Source organism: Berghia stephanieae, chromosome 14 (genome assembly GCF_034508935.2).
Source record: "Berghia stephanieae isolate SIO BIC M18660-M18661 chromosome 14, UCSD_Bste_1.3, whole genome shotgun sequence".
Taxonomy (NCBI): Eukaryota; Metazoa; Mollusca; class Gastropoda; order Nudibranchia; family Aeolidiidae; genus Berghia; species Berghia stephanieae.
The window spans coordinates 19709443-19730797 of NC_088373.1; the positions used below are offsets into that span (position 1 = coordinate 19709443).

Sequence of the window (21355 nt, forward strand, 5' to 3'; positions counted from 1 at the left end):
ATGAGCAGGTGACAATGCCACATTGCACTCAGGGTCATCAGAGACATAAGTCAGGGGTCTGCCATTTATGCAAGACTCTATTTCGAACAAGACAGTTTCCAGCTCTACTCTACTCAAACTCCGGTTTCTAATTGTCTTTTTTAAAGATTGCTTTACTGAACGCACTAGTTTTCCCAAACTCCACCTCTCCAAGGAGCTCTATGAGCGTTAAATGATCACTTAGGACCGTCATCGGTATAACGATCAGCAATATTTCTTGCCGGCGCTTGAAATGTCTTCGCGTTGTCAGATAGTATTTTAGAGGGCATTCCTCGTCTCGCAACAAAACGTCTAAACGCGAGTAGAAAATCGCTCAATGACAAACTTCCACAAAGCTCAATGTGAACTGCTCTAACCATACAACACGTAAAGAGTAAGATATAGAATTTCTTTCCTACAGCATCCACAGTGAATAAAGGACCTGCATAGTCAACACCAGTAATACTAAAGGGATCGGCACGAACCAGGCGCTCCTGGGGTAAGGGAGAAATTGATTGTGAATATTGTTGAGAATCGAATCGTTGACAACGGACGCACTTCCGCATAACCCTTTTTGTCAGAGACCTTAGACCTATTATCCAAAACTGATTTCTCAAAGATGCCATGACTTTTGACACTCCTGCATGTTTTAACGCAATGTGTTCTCTGCGCACTAATAACAAGGTCAAATGACACTTTGGCAGAATGATAGGAAACGTTTCATTCAAGGTAAGATCAGAAAATTGAAGCGACCTCTCATCTTCAACAGTCCTCGTTTGTCAAGAAAGGGATTCATTTTATACAAGACCGACGTCCTTTTAACCTGCTTATTATTTTCAAGACACTCGATTTCTTCAGCAAAATGTAAACTTTGTATGTACAACAACAACTTCAATTTGAAAACTCAAGTTCATCAACACACAACTTATGATGTGTCGTTTCCATAAGATTTCTTCTTCTTCTTGAATTATTTATGAATCGGAAAATCCAACCAATTATTCTAATAGACTTAGAGAAATCTCCCCACCGTGTAAAATCCAATACTGAATCAGCTTTAGCTGCGCACACTGTGACACTAGTGGTTGCTGATTCCTCACTTACCACATGGCTACCCTCATTGACTTCGTCCATTTCATTATTAGGACCTTTGAGCCACGGTGGACCTTGAAACCACAACGGTTTGTTCAGAATTTTCTCAGCTGACAACCCTCTGGTTAAACAATCGGCTGGGTTCTCTTTCCCAATACAATGATGCCATGACTCGGGTGCAGTAAGCTCTTGTATTTGAGCTACACGGTTGCACACAAACATTTTCCACCGAGTCGGCTCACTACGGATCCACTGCAGCACCGCAGACGAATCAGTCCAACAAAAGTACTTCACACTGTCTGGGAGCTGTAAACTATTGACAACAGAACGGAGAAGTTTAGCACCAACGACGGCTCCTAGCAATTCCAGTCTTGGACGAGTGACAGGCTTTAAATGACTAACTCTAGCCTTTGACAACAACAAGGAACTAGAGATTGAACCATCAACTTCAAGAACTTTTAAATAGATCACAGCACCATAACACTTGAGAGGACTATCACAAAAACAATGAAGTTCCACAGATTGTTTCTCTTTCCAGGTGAGACAAACAAAACATCTTGGAATCGATAACTCTCGCAACCTAATCAAATCTCCAGCCCATGCCGAAAATCGTTTTCTCAACTCGAACTCAGCTTGCTCATCCCAATCAAGTCCCAACGTCCACACTTCTTGAAACAAAATTTTGACAGACATGATAATAGGGGAGATAAGCCCAAGTGGATCAAATGTCTTGGCTATGCAACTCAAAATCAACTGTTTTGTAACTAACACATCCTCTGGAACCAAGATACCATCAAAGGTGAAAGTGTCTTCGACTGGACTCCAACGCATTCGGAGAACTTTGGCAGAGTCATTTTCTAAGCTTTTGTCTTCGAAATGTCTATGAATATTTTCTGCAACTTCTGAACTATTGGAAGACCATTTGCATAACTTCATACCAGCTTCACTCATGACTTTTGAAGTTTCAGACATGAGATTTATAACCTCGTCCACACTGTCGCCTCCTGAGAGCCAATCATCGCAATACATGTTCTCAGACAATTCTTTGATGGCCTTGGTGGCTGGATATGTGGCAGGTGATGACAAATGGTGGCATTCAGGAGAAATGGACTAGCTTTGTTTCCAAACGGGACTCTTGTTATGCGCATAACGCGAACTATGTTGTCAATTTGTAACATAGATCTGTTGTTCTTGGTAGTTTTCTGTGTAATATTATTTGTATCAGTTATTTTCCTTATCTTTAATTGTGAGTACAAAATCGTTTGATTGATGGGGACCGAGACTCAAAAGTTTATTTTCCCTATTCAAAGAACTGGTATTGATAGTCAACAAGTAATAGACGTGATTCATCACACTTAATAGCAATTAATTAAAATTTTAAAAACAGACACTGCACACATCAGATTAACACTCGAACTATCAATAAAGATACACACAGTCTCACACTCAAGTTAAAAGGGACAAGTGAAATTCAATATCACATGCCTGACACGACTCGAAGAGGGATGGGTAACAGGTACAACACGATTGCCATTAATGGAATAATTAGGTCATTGTGTGTAGCTGCGATGATATGAAAGCCACAATGACTCAGTTCAAAGTCAAGATGCCTCTTCATGCCCACAGTCATAGCACACGGCAAGCGTGAAATGCATCGCCTGGTTGTACCGTGGGAATATGGCTGGAAGCCTTCTCAACCTTTAAAGCCACACGCTGGACTCATTGGTCAGGGGCACGAGTACGACTCGAGCTATAGTAAATTCAAAGCGGTGTGATTGGTTCAAGTTTTGAGGCCTGTAAGGGTTTTTCAACACCAGGTAAACAATGAATTTCATTGTTTGTGAAACAGAAAATTAAAAGTGTGACTTTTTATTGTTGAATTCTTACAAATTATCAAAACAATGACGACCTGTGGCTTAACCTTATTAGTCTTTAAGGCCCTACGCCACTGAGTAGTAGTAGTAGTAGTAGTAGTAGTAGTAGTAGTAGTAGTAGTAGTAGTAGTAGTAGTAGTAGTAGTAGTAGTAGTAGTAGTAGTAGTAGTAGTAGTAGTAGTAGTAGTAGTAGTAGTAGTAGTAGTAGTAAACATATTGAAGAGAATTAACTTTAGTTCATGTACAACAACATGACTACACTTATAAAACAAAGTCCATTGATGATTATATAAGCTTTATTTATAATATTTGTTTCACAACACTAAATTTAGGCTGCACAGCCTCCACCATATTACTTTCTCTCTCTCTCTCTCTCTCTCTCTCTCTCTCTCTCTCTCTCTCTCTCTCTCTCTCTCTCTCTCTCTCTCTCTACCTACTTCCGCTACCTACATCGATATAATGTGAATGAGGCTCTGTTCGGGTAACTTCTCATTTTCCATAACATTACTCCCTACCTTGAAGTAATATCTTCAACAAATAAGATAAATTGTGATGAGGGAATGCATGTGTTGAATACAAATTTAACGAATTGCCTACAAAAATGTGTTAGCTCTAACTCTTAATAATAAATCAAATCCATTTTTAAAACAATAACAATATAAAAGTTCCTGGCAATTTTAATGGTCACGATTATGAGTAACTGGTTTTTGTGAGACTGAGAAGGAGAATTAAACATCATTTAAAAACATAAAAATAGATAAATAAAAGGGAAATCCCAGTGAACTTAAACTATAAACTTTTGCCTCAATCTTTAATTATCTCCAAGCTAAAAATAAATATATAGACATTATATATTATATATTGAAACAAAATGTTTTAACGTTTAAAGTTATTCCACTTTCAACAATTTAAATAGGATGGCTATTTAAATTGACATCTTTGCATTCAAGTCTGTCTGTGATATGACTTTATTAGGACATGCTAGCCGTCGTGAATACACACGGCAAGCGCCTCCATCGGTACTTAAGCACACAATCATCCGAACCTATGATCAGGGACTTATCACTCAACCATCAGCTCTACCCGTTCCGCCTCACTTACAACTTTTTCTACAAACGGACCGTTGTCCAGGGAACAAGTGGGTATATGATTAAATTTGGTCTTTTAACATTCCAAAAGGGCCAGGAATAGGCATTGTATATGAAAAATATTATTATCATTATAAAGAATGCATGCATATAGTGTACAATATCATCATATATGTACTATGTGTACCTTATAACTTTCAGGTCTAAATAATCTGGGTTGCCACTTTGGCGTAAAATTCGTAAAATATTCTGGCAAGTTTACTGATAAACAAACACATGGTAATAATACTTGTCAACAGTAAAATAATCAATAACATAAACGAAAATTTCAAAATTAAATGTGATAATGAATACGATAAATGCTTAAAATACGGTCAAACTTATGTAAACAATCTTAGACCTAATTCATTTTATCTGTAAACGAGCTGGAGGTTTAATAATGCGACCAGCTCTCGAAACAACAACAGACTGAGTTTTCTGCGGCGACCAATCATCGCCACATCTAGTGGTATCAGATGTTTGTGAATGCTTCAATCTGTTATCACTGTCCTGCTTTGAGTTTTCATCAACTTTATCATCACATGAAGAAATATATTCTTCAACAGGATACTGTTCATTTTCCAATTCGAGAGCATGGACCCTCTGCACTGGTCGTACAAATTTGCCATTAGCAGTTCTGATCTCAATAGTTCTGACACAACCATCTCGCCCAGGTAAAAGACGAACAATTCGAGCTAAAGGCCATCGCAGACTTCGACTGTTATCTTCTCTGAGTAAAACTAGAGAACCTATCTTAACCGGAGAACCCCTAGGTGAAGACCTGACAAGAGGCAGGTTTCGAATGTACTTCTTGTGTCAGAGATCCCAGAATTTATTTAATTGCCTTTTAATCTGTAACGAAGCTTCTCTTGCCATAGCTCTACTAACAATTGGCTCTTTTGCTTCCACCGCCGGCTTATGGCTATCATGACGCCCAAGCAGAAAATGAGCAGGTGACAATGCCTTATTGCACTCAGGGTCATCAGAGACATAAGTCAGGGGTCTGCCATTTATGCAAGACTCTATTTCGAACAAGACAGTTTCCAGCTCTACTCTACTCAAACTCCGGTTTCTAATTGTCTTTTTAAAAAAATTGCTTTACTGAACGCACTGGTTTTCCCAAACTCCACCTCTCCAATGAGCTCTATGAGCGTTAAATGACCACTTAGGACCGTCATCGGTATAACGATCAGCAATATTGCTTGCCCGCGCTTGAAATGTCTTCGCGTTGTCAGATAGTATTTTAGAGGGCATTCCTCGTCTCGCAACAAAACGTCTGAACGCGAGTAGAAAATCACTCAATGACAAACTTCCACAAAGCTCAATGTGAACTGCTCTAACCATACAACACGTAAAGAGTAAGATATAGAATTTCTTTCCTACAGCATCCACAGTGAATAAAGGACCTGCATAGTCAACACCAGTAATACTAAAGGGATCGGCACGAACCAGGCGCTCCTGGGGTAAGGGAGAAATTGATTGTGAATATTGTTGAGAATCGAATCGTTGACAACGGACGCACTTCCGCATAACCCTTTTTGTCAGAGACCTTAGACCTATTATCCAAAACTGATTTCTCAAAGGTGCCATGACTTGTGACACTCCTGCATGTTTTAACGCAATGTGTTCTCTGCGCACTAATAACAAGGTCAAATGACACTTTGGCAGAATGATAGGAAACGTTTCATTCAAGGTAAGATCAGAAAATTGAAGCCGACCTCTCATCTTCAACAGTCCTCGTTTGTCAAGAAAGGGATTCATTAGGCTTTTAACGAAATCGGGTCGAACGCCGAACCCGAACGCCGAACCCGAACGGATATAGCCTTCTCACGTGACCATGAACGAGATCTGGATAGTGAAGACTCTCAAGCGGTATGCAGCATCGGATCTAAGGTCACGTGATAGAGGATAGCTTGGGTTGCTGTTGGCTTGTGTTAGGGGAGGGGCAAGGTCAGTGTCATTCAATAGTATATAATTGTGCATGTGGCGCTCTATACAGAGAGAAAATTATAAATTGATTACGGGGGAAGGTGGGGGGAGGGGGGGGGGGTGGGTTGACCCACAAACGATCGAGGTGTTGGGCTTCGGGTAGACCATGATAAGAAATCAAAGAGAAAAGGCCGCTGGTACTTGGATGGTGGAAATGGTTGGGGGGGGGGGGTAGTGACAATCAGCATGGGATGTATATATTAACATTAATAATATAGGCAATAGATGACCAGGGATGTGTATTGTTTGTGTATTGTTTGTATATGTTTGTGTGTGTGTGTGTGTGTGTGTGTGTGCGCGCGCGCGTGTGTGTGTGTGTGAAAGGGATTACACCAAAACACCTTTCTCTGTAGCTTCCAAATGATTACGTATACGATAAATTTGAAACCCACATTGTTTGAATCAGCTCACTAATTAATTCCTGATCCTTGAGATGGTGCCGCAACTATTACATACAAGACCTTGCAGTCGAGACGACAGGGCTTTTGGGTTACACAACCACTATTTACCCATGGGTCAGCGGTACTCTTTGATGTATACAACACTCACCGCCTTTACGCAAAGCCGCCTGCCCATAAATCAAGAGATGGTCTCCTAACTGTTCACAAGCGAACTGTCAAACGAGCAATCGATGATTGGATAAGAATCTCAAGATCTCATATAATAAGGTAAGTTTTGGAGAGGTGATATCCCCCACCCGTCATCGGACAGAACTTTCATTGCGTTATATCATATGAGCTCCGCCTCCTCTTTCTATTCGGGAGTGACGAGATTAGACGAGAGGACGCGAGAAAAAAAATGGTCACGTGTTGGGCAAGTCGTTCGTTAGGCGAGCTTCGGTGTCTAACTATAACTCCGTATTTTATACAAGACCGACGTCCTTTTAACCTGCTTATTATTTTCAAGACACTCGATTTCTTCAGCAAAATGTAAACTTTGTATGTACAACAACAACTTCAATTTTGAAAACTCAAGTTCATCAACACACAACTTATGATGTGTCGTTTCCATAAGATTTCTTCTTGAATTATTTATGAATCGGAAAATCCAACCAATTATTCTAATAGACTTAGAGAAATCTCCCCACCGTGTAGAATCCAATACTGAATCAGCTTTAGCTGCGCACACTGTGACACTAGTGGTTGCTGATTCCTCATTTACCACATGGCTACCCTCATTGACTTCGTCCATTTCATTATTAGGACCTTTGAGCCACGGTGGACCTTGAAACCACAACGGTTTGTTCAGAATTTCCTCAGCTGACAACCCTCTGGTTAAACAATCGGCTGGGTTCTCTTTCCCAATACAATGATGCCATGACTCGGGTGCATTAAGCTCTTGTATTTGAGCTACACGGTTGCACACAAACATTTTCCACCGAGTCGGCTCACTACGGATCCACTGCAGCACCACAGACGAATCAGTCCAACAAAAGTACTTCACACTGTCTGGGAGCTGCAAACTATTGACAACAGAATGGAGAAGTTTAGCACCAACGACGGCTCCTAGCAATTCCAGTCTTGGACGAGTGACAGGCTTTAAATGACTAACTCTAGCCTTTGACAACAACAAAGAAATAGAGATTGAACCATCAACTTCAAGAACTTTTAAATAGATCACAGCACCATAACACTTGAGAGGACTATCACAAAAACAATGAAGTTCCACAGATTGTTTCTCTTTCCAGGTGAGAGAAACAAAACATCTTGGAATCGACAACTCTCGCAACCTAAGCAAATCTCCAGCCCATGCCAAAAATCGTTTTCTCAACTCGAACTCAGCTTGCTCATCCCAATCAAGTCCCAACGTCCACACTCCTTGAAACAAAATTTTGACAGACAGGATAATAGGGGAGATAAGCCCAAGTGGATCAAATGTCTTGGCTATGCAACTCAAAATCAACCGTTTTGTAACTAACACATCCTCTGGAACCAAGATACCATCAAAGGTGAAAGTGTCTTCGACTGGACTCCAACGCATTCGGAGAACTTTGGCAGAGTCATTTTCTAAGCTTTTGTTTTCGAACTGTCTATGAATATTTTCTGCAACTTCTGAACTATTGGAAGACCATTTGCATAACTTCATACCAGCTTCATTCATGACTTTTGAAGTTTCAGACATGAGATTTATAACCTCGTCCACACTGTCGCCTCCTGAGAGCCAATCATCGCAATACATGTTCTCAGACAATTCTTTGATGGCCTTGGTGGCTGGATACTGTGACAGGTGATGACAAATGGTGGCATTCAGGAGAAATGGACTAGCTTTGTTTCCAAACGGGACTCTTGTTATGCGCATAACGCGAACTATGTTGTCAATTTGCCAGAAAAACCGTTGCGCATCGCGATCTTCTGGTCTGACACTAATCTGGAGAAAAGTCTTCTCTCTATCGGAGCATAAGGCTACTTTATGTCTTCTAAATCGCATGAGCACATCGCTCAACAGAGGTAACAGGTTTGGGACTGTTTCCATACAGTCATTTAGAGAGATAGTGTTTGGTCCGGAGGCAGAAGCATCAAATACAGGGCGTATCTTAGTTGAAAGGCTGGACATCTTAACAACTGGTCTGTGAGGCAAATAAAATTTTGAATGTGTCATGTTCTGACCTTCATCCAAGAGCACCTCCTCAATGATGCTGTCTGCCTCCATTTTCCTAAAAACATCATCATATCCCTTTTTCAGTATTCAATCTCTTGATAACTTTCTCTCAAAATTAACAAGTCTCTGCCTAGCTTGAGACTCGTTGCACTGCAATTACAGCTTCTTTGATTCTACCCAAGGTAGAGCCACTTGATACCTATTGTCTACATACTCAATCCTTTTTGAAAACTATTTCATAACTCTGGATTAATGTGGTGCATGTGATGGGATCTTTAGCATTTTTAATTCATCATTAAACTTTGTGAGAAACTCAATAATTGCATTTCCTCTTTTTCCACATGAAAAATAATGATGTTTGTGATATCTTCCTATAGTTCCAGTATCTTCAAATGATTCAACTGGAACACAATTTCCAAAGATTCTACCTGTGTTAAATATTCTCTGAACTTCTTTTGTTTCAGGTTTATAAACAACATTATTATTCTTAAAAGGATATCAACATCCCATTCATGTTTAGCTTTTATTGATTTCCATTTATCATCTTTACCAAGAACAACATTTAATAGAATGTTTCTTCTACATTCTTATCAAGTTTATCTGGATTGTTGATTTTAATTCTTTCATAAATACCATTAGGGGTTAGTCTAAATCCATATTTTGCATTTCTCTTACCGGGTTGATTTAAACCAGACACATTCTCAAGTTCACCTAGATTCGTTCTATGATCATATATAGGTGAAACAATATTAGAATCATCTAAGGCTTCATAATCTTCAGTTAATCCAAATTTATTAACAGAAGGTTGATTATGTGACAAAGCCATTTTTAAGGAATTAATTTTTGAATAATATCATTCAGTTCAAATCATATCTCATCTAATCTTATCTTATCTTACTAAAGGCTTAATAGGAATTCTCCTTTAAATGCCTTATACAATAGTTTATAATTACAGAATCTCATATAGCTTGCATTGTATCATTCAAAGACAGTTTTACACAACTTTGAATATCAGGAAAAATGTATCAATACGGCAATGTAAAATCGAAAAATATTGTCATAGAATACTGGTAATTGAAAACTGATCAAGATCGAATGAATCATAAATGTACAAAGTTCAAATCCTTTAGAAACTTTTGAAAGAACGTATACACAGAGATGACCACAAATCACAGTTTTCCGTGTTGTATTTGCAAAGTGTTATATTCTATATCATATCCTAGAAAGCTTCTAACTCTTTTGGAAATTAAACCATAACTATCAAAATATATTTTCTTTTTATCTTTTTTAAAATAACAAATCCAATGTGTTCCTGCAAAATCATCAGAATCAGCTAAATTTATTATTCCACATTCATTTTTTCTTACTCTACAAGGTAATTGATCTCTTAAGAATACTCCTCTAAAGTTTTTTTTTATTTTTCATTTCTTTACCGCTTCCATTAAATCAATATTTGATAATGGTTTATTCTCAAATATTAAATTTTCAATACTTATAAATTCAGTAATTTAAAATGGAAAAGATTTATTGTTTGAAATGTAAGGAAAATAACTGATACAAATAATATTACACAGAAGACTACTAAGAACAACAGATCTATGTTACAAGGTAATTGTGCTCTCTGTGGAACAAAGAAATCTAAGTTTTTACCCTTAGAAGGTGGAAGATTAGTAGATGATATAATTGATAAGATGCCTGAAATGCATTTACCTTATCACAATTACACAGGTCCATTCACTAAACTATCAAAGAAATTAGATTCAAATGATAAACCATTATCAGGATATGAACCTTATGATGATATTACCGATAACAAATCTACATTTAAAAAGGGTGACCAATATGAAAATAATTTTGTTAGACACTAATTTACAGGAAAGAAATATTATTATCATTACTTTGGTTTATATTTATCACGTTTAAAGTGTTTAATGAACATGGAAGGATATTCTCCTAAAGAAATTAATATTTTTATTGAAGAAAGACATATAATATAAAAATATCAATCATTAAAAAGTATATAAGATTTAATGAGGTATGTGATAAATATTCAGAGTTGTTAAACTGTGATTTAGTATATAAAGATATTATGCAAAATATACCAGAAATAGAAAAGATGCTAGCATAAGTTAGTAAGTATATAACTTTTTTTTTTAATGGAGCGAAGCAACTTTCCCTACGAATGTGAATATTGTAATAAAATAATCAAAACTAAATATAACTTTGATAAACATATCAATGCTGTTAACAAAAAGAATGAAGATGATTGTAAGTATTGTAGTGAATGCATTGGTTTAAAACATTTAGATGAATATTATATTGAAATACTTGTAAAGAATGTAATTTAAAAAAATAACAACGAACAAGATCAATGTTAAGAATGTAAAAAATGTATAACAAAAAGAAATATGAAAAGACATTTAAAAAATAAACATAAATAAAATGTCTTGTAAATATTTTGAACAAGCTAAAAAAACGTTGGAGAAGAAAGTTTAAATTTTTGATGACAAGTGAACTACCTTAGTCTATTTATTGGTTGGACCAATTTGATGACTCATCTTAAAATCAGTAGTGGTTTAGAGCACCTTAATTTTTTTTAAGTTTTTAAGATGATTATACAACTTATTATCAAATTAAGAATAATCAAGAATAAACCATTTAGTTGACATTTTGTAAATTAAAAACAAAGCAATAACAAATGTTATAATAATTATAAAATTATGATCCATTTTTAAAAAGATTTTTTTAAATTGTGTCTGGCTGACAATATTAACTTTATTGGCTGTACCTTAGTGCATTCAAACGTTACGTAAATATGTCTCAATCGTTTCTATGTTATATTATGTTTGTGTTGAGAATATTGGCTATTAAGCTTAACTTCTGGCCAGGTAACCTCGCGATGGCAGCAGCCTCTTATGGTTCACACTATTGTGTTATGACGATCGACCCAATCAGCAAAGTCTGGTCCTCATTCGTGCACCGTCACAAACCCGCCTGGTAGCATCGTCACAACACACCTTTCGACTTGATGCTCTGCCGTCTAGGGTTCTTGCCCACAGCGTGGACATATTGGACAGGAAGTTAGACCCCACCGATGAAACGCACTTGCCGTTAGGCAGCTCCTCGACCGAAGTCGATTCGCAGCTACCCAGTGTCTCCTCTTACTGGTATCAAAGCCTGGCAACTTCTCACCAAGCTTAGAGGAGTGTAGGTCCCCGCCACCACGAGGGATTGAATTCGTCCAAACCGACTTCCATCTCGTATGTGCAGCTCTGTCCGTAGTCAGGGATTCTGCGTACAAGGGTTGCCGGGACTTATTTCGGCTCGAAACGGGGGCACCGTCCATTATGCGCATGAGAGGGGTATCCCCATTCCCTCTCTCTTTGATCTTACTCAGCCAGTTTCCCGTAATGGTCTCCCTCTCGGATGTGTGTTGGACCCGCGGTTTCCAGTAGTCGGTGAGAGAGAGAGCTCTAGTAATGAATGACCTGAGTTTGATACGAATTCTTTGGATTCGTGGATAGCTCATACGGTAGAGTCACGCTCTCACCGGCCAGGCGGAGTTGTCGTACCAATAAGGTCGCAGGTTCAAACCCCATCACCGCCGCGAAATTTTTTTATTCTCTATTGTCTTCTTCACTTTTCTATTCACTTCATCTCTTGTTGTAAATATTGCCTTAACTTTTATTTAAGCTTGCATAACGATGTTTGTAAAGTAATAAATTCTTGCTCCTCCATTTTGTCTTTTTTTTTTTCTCTAAATAATATTCTTGATGATAATATGGATTTCTAGTAATAAATCATTGATAACATTGTTTATATTTTTCTTTATTATTTTGATACTGTAATTGCCTTAATGGTTTTCTACATTGATTACACTAAGAGTTATAACCAGATAGATTTTTTCTATCTCTATGATAATCACTTAGTAATTTGTATTCATTACACTTTGTACAAACTTTTCTTTCAATCATTTTAAAAAGAAAATAAACTAATATAAAAAAGCTCGTATTTTTTGTTGTTGTTGTTATTGTTTTTTGCTTTTTTTTTTAGGTGCTGCGCTAAAACCGGAGAGAACCGGATCAGCTGTGCTAGACAAGCTCATAACTCATCTACCCATCGTCATCGTCAACGAAACGAAAAATAATAACAATAGTAATAATTTTTAAAATAAATAAATAAATAAATAAATAAATAAATAAATAAATAAATAATAATAATAATAATAATAATAATAATAATAATAATAATAATAATAATAATAATAATAATAGTAATAATATTAATAATAATAATAATAATAATAATAATAATAATAATAATAATAATAATAATAATAATAATGATAATAATAATAATAATAATGATAATAATAATAATAATAATTAACAATAATTTTTTAAAAGACTAATAGTAATTAATAATTATAATATTATAGTTTATATATTTTGCGCCCAATCCTCTATACAATAAAACTCCAGCCTCGAATACTACTACTGCAAATAACTGAAATGAATGAGATCTACTAGTTGCAGTACTGCTGCGAATAACGATTGCGAACCTTATCTACTATTCGCAGTATTACTGCGAATAGAGGTGGCCTATAACTAACCCTTAAACTACAACAGAAATGTTTTAAGTATCTATGTTAATTCAAGGCGTTAATTTCCGATTGCAAATTCTATATTGACCACTAACAATTGAAAGGCTTTTTGAAGCAGGCGCGCGAGTGAGTGAAAATAGCTCGTCACAAAATGGTATCTGAATGTCGCTTTGCTCTGGAAAAACACGTATTAAAAATTTTGTCCAGAAAACTCAGCCTCCAAATATCGATGACCCAAAATGACTTCCGTCTTGGTGAACCTCTAAAAGCTGGGAATTCATGTAGTCCTAAGTTATGAGTTTTGCCAGGATGGTCGCATTAAGAATCCTTAACACTGTATCGACGGTTAATCTTAAAGAGGAGATCAGCTGCCTTCCAACTATCCTGAAGTTTATAGGGAATGAGATTAGCGGAAGAGTAGTGTCCTTTGATTGGACTTCACCGGTTGAGAAGTTATTAGAGAGAGAACGTCAATATGGTTTTGCGCATGCGTCTCTCGTCCTCGCTTCCGGTGAAACCGCGCGGTTAGTTAAATAATTTCTCAGCGATCTTTACGTTTTATCGAACCGTGTGTTAAATTCTAAACATTTTTTCTCTCACCCCAATAACATTATATTTTAAAGCTTGATATTATTTTTCATTCTTTAATTCTTTTTCATAATTAGTGAAATCTCCTTATCCAAAGGAAAGATATCCTCAGTTGAAAGTTATAAGTTCTTAAATTGACGTTCTCTCTGTAAGGTGACGTCCAATCAAGGGACGCTACTCTTCCGCTAATATCATTCCCTATAGCAGAAAACGTTAGGGGGTCCCTGCAGCCTGTGATCGTGAAAATACTAACGACAGAGTGAAAATGGAGAAGCTTCGTATGGGAACAATACAGACAATGGACGTTTCGGGTACAAACTGTACAAACCCTTCGTCGGCACAATAAGGAACGTATTCTTCACACGCTGAGCTTTCTTATCACCCAGATCACTCCCCTGGGACACCCTACCATCATTACTACCAACGCCACGCTAACGTTTCATTCATACTGCGACCATCATTGAGTTTACAGACGATACGAGTTATTTTGCATTTTATTTTATATTATCTTATGTTATTTGTTTTCCACATTAATTTGTGTATTGTTGTGCTGACAAAGGGTCTGTACCAGAAACGACTAATGTCTGTATTGTTCCCAATTCGAAGCCTCTCTATTTTCACTTTCGTTAGTATCATATTATAGCACCTGAACCCAAGAGTTTGAAAACTGTGTTGGATTTACCTCGCAAGAACAACGATATAAATTCATGGCTGTAGTGTCGTCCACGGAACGAGTCACTTTTTTAAGGCTATGTGGTCTTGTAGTAGGTATGGCACTCGCTTTCGGATCGAAAGTTCCTAGGTTCGAGACTCGCTCAGTGCATAGTGAGTCGAACTTGGTACCTTTCGGGTATGAAGCAAAGTACATCTGAGCCACGCAGCCCCTTGGTGTTAATTTCCTTTTGCAAATAATGGTGTCCACTAACAATACTCTTCAACAGTCGAAACACCACTTCCTTTCTAATTACGCATGGTAACTTGGTAACACTGGCTCTAAAGTATCCCAACAATGGCGGACGCCCGTATGAAATATTTCCCCGGCGAGCATAAATGCATATCCAGAGGGAAAAAAACATAAATTTGATCATGTTTTGACTTTTACACATTCTGATCACAAGGCATATGAAAAGTTCTAACCAGCATGAAGAATAAAAAGTAATGATTTTCTTTGTTTAGAACAAAGATGGCAGCCGTTGCCGGGCGGCGTGACATCAGACTACTGAATCCTGTTGAAAGGGCTTTTGAAGTCGCGCCTTATATGAATAGTAATCGTAATATAGAGATAGTAAGACAAAGGGGACTGGTTCAAAAAGGGAAGAGAAGATTCCATGAACAATCTATCAATGTGGTCTATTTTGACATTACCTTAATGCGGCTATTCGGACTCGAGTCTGAATAGTCTCACGTGGCTATTCGGACTCCAATCCCAGTGCTTATGTGCAATCAACAGGTTACATTGTATTTGGACTCAGTCTGAATAGTCTTCCATGGCAGTTAAGTTTTGTTTTTGTTTAAATATATATATATATATATATATATATATATATATATATATATATATATATATATATATATATATATTAAAATTGGTAATTAAATAGAATTGATGCATCTGAAAATAACAATTATAGTAACTTTAATTGATAAGAAAGACAAAATCATTGATCAAAAGTAACAAAAGTAAGTTAAAGTAACTGCATTCTAAAGAAAAAGCGTTGTTAAAAACACAACGCGACGTCCAAACAAAATCAGGACATTTTTTAAAATTAACATATTCTAATAGAGGCTACAATCCTTCTACAGTTTGAACCAGGGGTTATGAGACTCATGGGTCATTTGATTTTGACATGAGGAAAACAGAACTTCTTTCGAACTCTTCTTCGGTTTCTTTATCAGTTCTGCAAACTGCCGCACTGTGTTTCATATCGCATGCACATTGGAGTCCGAATAGCCACGGTAGAGACTATTCAGACTCGAGTCCGAATTGCCACTTCGTTACCTAAAAGTAAAAGTCCCATCCACAAGCATTGAAAAGCCAAATAAAAAGAAGATGGCGTTGGCTGGGTCATGTGGCCAGAAGAATGAAAAGAGGGTCACTTCCCAAGACAGTCCTGTAGTGGACAGTAGCAGGTGGGAAGAGAAAGCGGGGGAGACCAAAAGAAACCTGGCGAAGGACCATGGAAAAAGAAATTGAAATTAAAACTTGAGCTTTTATATAGAGCAATATTCACTAAACGTGCTCAAAGCGCCTTACAAGGGGTCCAAGCCAACAGCAACACTTAACATTTAGGACGGGACATGACGACGCCTGTTAGGCGATATTACAATTTTTCGGACAGAGACAACGCTGTTAGCGGCAAGGTACTCATTTTACAACTGAGTACGGTGAGAGCATATGAGTAAAGAGCCTTCTCCAAGGACTCAACTATGCGCCGAGCGAGGCTCGAACCCGATCCTAAATGGAGTGTCATACCACTAGACCACATAGCCGCGAAATAAATGAACCAGGCCTGTCCTGGAATACAGCCGCCGCAAAAGCAGCCGACGGCAAATTAAAAAAAAAATAGAAATGTCTGGTGGATGCCCTATGCAGAGCTGTCAACATGAAAGTTCAAAAATTATTCGTAGTTCCCAAGGGGAAAAAAAAGAAAGTCACTTTAAATAGCTTTAGAAGTAAACAATTTGCTCTTAGCATTATCCAACAATGCTCCAAAGACGTGAATAGACGTTCTAAGGAGATCTACGCATCTCTGGGGCTGAAGACAGTTGTTGTTTTTGTTTTTTTTTTGGGGTTTTTTTTTGGTTTTGTTTTTAAGGGTTTTACGGCGCTTGCAACACATTTAGGTTATATCAGCGCCAGTAAAAAGGAAGAAAATGGGATAGTAAAAAGTTCTAGAATTACAATTAAGGCACCCAAGAAAAAGTAAGACATAGGGGAACGGAGAACAAATAGGGATCAGATGTAGATTCTAAGAGCATACCACCAATGTACTTAGTCTGATATCACCTATAAGTCTCACCCAGACACAAGCACAAGATCCAACAAAGAGGAATACTTACATATGCTTACATTTCATTATACATTAAAAATAAAAAAAATTAATAATACATAACAGAGATGATTTACAAGGGAAAAAATATAATCTCCCAAAATAATAACTATGCATTTGACTGTTTCTCTCCCAGCCAAGGACTCCGGCCAGGGTCGGGACAAAACCAAGCAATCTCATACCAAGACAAAGACAGAAAAGCATGTTGGAAAACAGATATAAGAGGATAGAAGACACGGTATGTACCTCCCTGCCCACTGTGGAGGTAGGGAACCCCACCCAGTGGGGCTGGAGACAAAAATCCGTATTTCCACCAATGTTTCGTAGTACCGGGCAGGATTGCCGAAGAGGATTAAGAGAGAGAGAGAGAGAGAGAGAGAGAGAGAGAGAGAGAGAGAGAGAAGAGAGAGAGAGAGAGAGAGAGAGATATCCACGCACAAGACAAGGTCAAGGATCCCGCTTTAAAGGGTACATTGAAATGTCTCAATCGTTTCTATGTCACATGTTTGTGTTGAGAATATTGGCTATGCGGAAGAGGAGCGTCTATTGATTGGACGACTATGGGTGACGTCCAATCAAGGGACGCTACTCTTCCGCTAATCTCAATCCCTATTAAGCTTAAATGCTGGCCAACTAACTTCGCGGCGTTTGTGTGTGTGTTGAACCCGTGACCTCAAGAAGTCAGGAAGAGAAGGCTCTAATAAGACTAGGGTTGGAAGCGATCTTTTTTAGGATCATGGATAGCTCATACAGTAGAGTCACGGTCTCCCCGGCCAGACGGAGTTGTCGTACCGGTAAGGTCGCGGGTTCGAGCCCCCATCGCCGCCGCGAAATTTTTATTCTCTATTGACTTTCTGGCACTTTCCTACTCGCTTCATTAATTTCATGTTGTTATTCAAATTTTTACAACATAGATTCAAGAGTAAAATCGACAATATTACATAACAGAGAGGTTATTTACAAGGTAAAAAAATCATATCCAAAAAAAAAAAAATAATAAATAAATAAATAAATAAATAATAGAATGATATACTTAACTGTCTCCCTCTAAGCGAAGGACCTCTGCCAGAACCAGAAAAGAAGAAAAAAAAAGCAATGCCAATCCAGAACAAAGATGAAATCAACTTGGAAAGGGAAAAGAGATACAGGCAGATGGATGACAATAAATAGTGACCTCTCCGCAGACCCCAGGAGGTCAAAAGACCCTCTCCGCCCACGCAAGGAGGTCGAAAGACCCTCTCCGCCCCGCCAGACGGTCAAAAGACCCTCTCCGCCCACCCCAGGTCAAAAGACCCTCTCTGCCCACACCAGGTCAAAAGACGCTCTCCGTCCTCGCCAGGAGGTCAAAAGACCCTCTCCATCCACGCCAGGAGGTCAAAAGACCCACTCCGCCCTCGCCAGGAGGTCAAAAGACCCTCTCCGCCCAACTCAGGAGGTCAAAAGAACCTCTCCGCCAACCCTAGGAGGCCAAAAGACACTCTCCGCTCACGCCAGGAGGTCAAAAGACCCTCTCCGCCCACGCCAGGAGGTCAAAAGAACCTCTTCGATCACCCCAGAAGGTCAAAAGACCCTCTCCACCCACCCCCAGGAGGTCAAAAGACACTCTACGTCCACCCCAGGAGGTCAAAAGACCCTCTCCGCCCACCCCAGGAGGTCAAAAGACCCCAGCCAGTCAGTGGACAAAACCAAATCAAGAAACAAGATTTACGTAAGAACACGTGTGGCGTGTCATTTATTCAATATTATGTCAAAGTTGGTTTATTATGGCAGTTGTAAGATTGGGACTTGTTATAGGTAGGAAGACATGATGATGATGATGATGATAATGATGATAATGATGACAATGATGATGATAATGATGATGATGATGATGATGATAATAACAACAACAATAATAATAATAATAATAATAATAATAATAATAATAATAATAATAATAATAATAATAATAATAATAATAATAATATAATTATTATTATTATTATTATTATTATTATTATTATTATTATTATTATTATTATTGTTATTGTTATTGTAATAAAATAATAATAATAATAATAATAATAATAATAATAATAATAATAATAATAATAATAATAATAATAATAATAATAATAATAAAAATAATAATAACAAAAACAATAATAATAATAATGATAATTATTATTATTATTATTATTATTATATTATTATTATTATTATTATTATTGCTGCTGATGATGATGGTAATGATGATGATAACGGCGGATTCTGATTATAATGGCGGTGATGGTGATGATGATTATTATGATTATTTCAATAATGAATATGATAATTGTGATAAGGACGAAATTGACAGCAGTATTATGCATATTCGTATTCTCTCTCTCTCTCTCTCTCTCTCTCTCTCTCTCTCTCTCTCTCTCTCTCTCTCTCTCTCTCTCTCTCTCTCTCTCTCTATCTATCTATCTATCTATCTACGTGTCTCTTTTTTTCTCTCTCTGTATTTACATGATGTGCGTGCTGTCTGCCTATCAACTCTCTTTCCAACAAAAATTACCACCAGACTCAATGTCATGTGTGTCTCATAACTCATTGCAAGACGAAAATGGATTATTAAAAAAAAAACACACAATAAAAACAAAAAACAAAACGATATCAACACCGTTTGCACATCTTGTAAAAGGCAATCCAAAAGTAAAGAGAGGAGACAGATTAAAAACAAAACAAAGCAAAACATTTTCCAACAATAATGGGTTGTTTTTTTTTTAACTCACTCAATCCTAGAGATTTTTTGCTACTTTTCAAAATTGGAGAAGAAAAATTTAAAAATGAGCATGTACATAGAAGAAAGTTTTATTCAACTATCATTAACAAGTAAAACCTAAAAAACATTATCTCTGATACTACGCCTATAATTTGTCTCATAAAAATGTAATAATAAATAGGCATGGGGTAAAAGTAACCCCGGGTAAACTACGGATATAGTCGGTGTTAGGGTTGAGTGAGTTAACATGGCATAGTATTATTAAGAATGTCATATTTGGGAGTCCCATCCTATAGCTCAATAGTTAGAGCACTCGCTTCACATGCAAAAAGGGATCTGATCTGGATCTTGTATTTTATTGTTTTTAAGGTTTTTACGGCGTTTGCAACACATTGAGGTCATATCAGTAAAAAGGAAGAAAAGGGGATAGTAAAGAGTTCTAGAATTACAATTAAAGCACCCAAGAAAAAGTATGACAAAGGGGAACTGGGAACAAATAGGGATCAGATGTAGATTCCAAGAGCATACCACCAATGTAGTTAGTTTGAGATCACCTATAGTCTCATCTGGACACAAGCACAAGATCCAACAAAGGGGAATACACTCAAATGATTACAGTATACATTCAAAATAACAAATATAATAACACATAATAGAGAGATGATTTACAAGGCAAAAAATATCATCTCCCAAAACCATAACAATGCATTTGACTTTTTCCCTCCCAGCCAAGGACTCCGGCCAGGGCCAGGACGCAACCAAGTCATTCATTCCAAGTTTTTATGTTTTTAAGGGTTTTACGGCACGCAACACATTTAGGTTATATCAGCGCCAGTAAAAAGGAAGAAAATGAGATAGTAAAAAGCTCTAGAATTACAATTAAAGCACCCAAGAAAAAGTAAGACATCGGGGAACTGGGAACAAATATTGATCAGATGTAGATTCCAAGAGCATACCACCAATGTATTTAGTTTGAGATCACCTATAAGTCTCATCCGGATACAAGCACAAAATCCAACAAAGATGAACACACTCAAATGATTACATTATACATTCAAAATAACAAATATAATAATACATAACAGAGAGATGATTTACAAGGGAAAAAAATATCATCTCCCAAAACAATAACTATGCATTTGACTGTTTCCCTCCCAGCTAGGACTCCGACCAGGGCCAGGACAAAAACCAAGTAATCTCATTCCAAGACAAAGACAGAAAGCAAATTGGAAAACAGCTAAGAGGGATAGAAGACACACTTAGTGCCACCCTGCCCATTGTGAGAGGTCAGGAACCCCACCCAGTGATCTGGATCAACCCCCGGTGAAACCGAGATTTTCTTCTGACCCCACCCGCCCTGTGCACCATCACCAAGCAGTGATTGGTTAGCTGGGTTTGTTAGATTTGGTGGAAAGTACGTAGAGATAAACTAGAATCCTATCAAAAGGGTGGCCCAAATCACCGCTATTGGAACCTGGATAAACTGCAGCCAAACAAACAAAATGAACAAGAAAAGAGTGTTGATTTTAGAGTTAAACTGCACAAACAATCACACAAAGAAATAGGTGGACAATGGACTTAGGTCAAACAGGGTACATACATAAAATGTAGATTCTAATATCTACCCATCCATCTGTTAACTGGTATCTTAATGTAAATGGTGCTGTTGCACG

At 37.5% G+C, this 21355-nt stretch overlaps 1 protein-coding gene and 1 long non-coding RNA gene across 2 annotated transcripts in view; one reads left to right on the forward strand and one right to left on the reverse strand.

Moving 5' to 3' along the window:
- Positions 1-7837, forward strand: part of LOC144959472 (uncharacterized) — a 14250-nt gene extending 6413 nt beyond the window's left edge. Inside the window, exon 3 of the long non-coding RNA XR_013642628.1 lies at positions 7785-7837. This is a non-coding gene — a long non-coding RNA (uncharacterized LOC144959472). The remainder of the gene's footprint in view (positions 1-7784) is intronic.
- Positions 7838-7892: 55 nt separating this feature from the next.
- LOC144959528 (uncharacterized) lies at positions 7893-8746 on the reverse strand. Its single transcript, XM_078892143.1, has 2 exons — positions 8016-8746; positions 7893-7914 (listed from the first exon to the last, which is right to left on the reverse strand). The coding sequence occupies exons 1-2, from the start codon at positions 8744-8746 to the stop codon at positions 7893-7895; spliced, it is 753 nt and encodes a 250-aa protein (XP_078748269.1).
- Positions 8747-21355: the final 12609 nt, after the last annotated feature.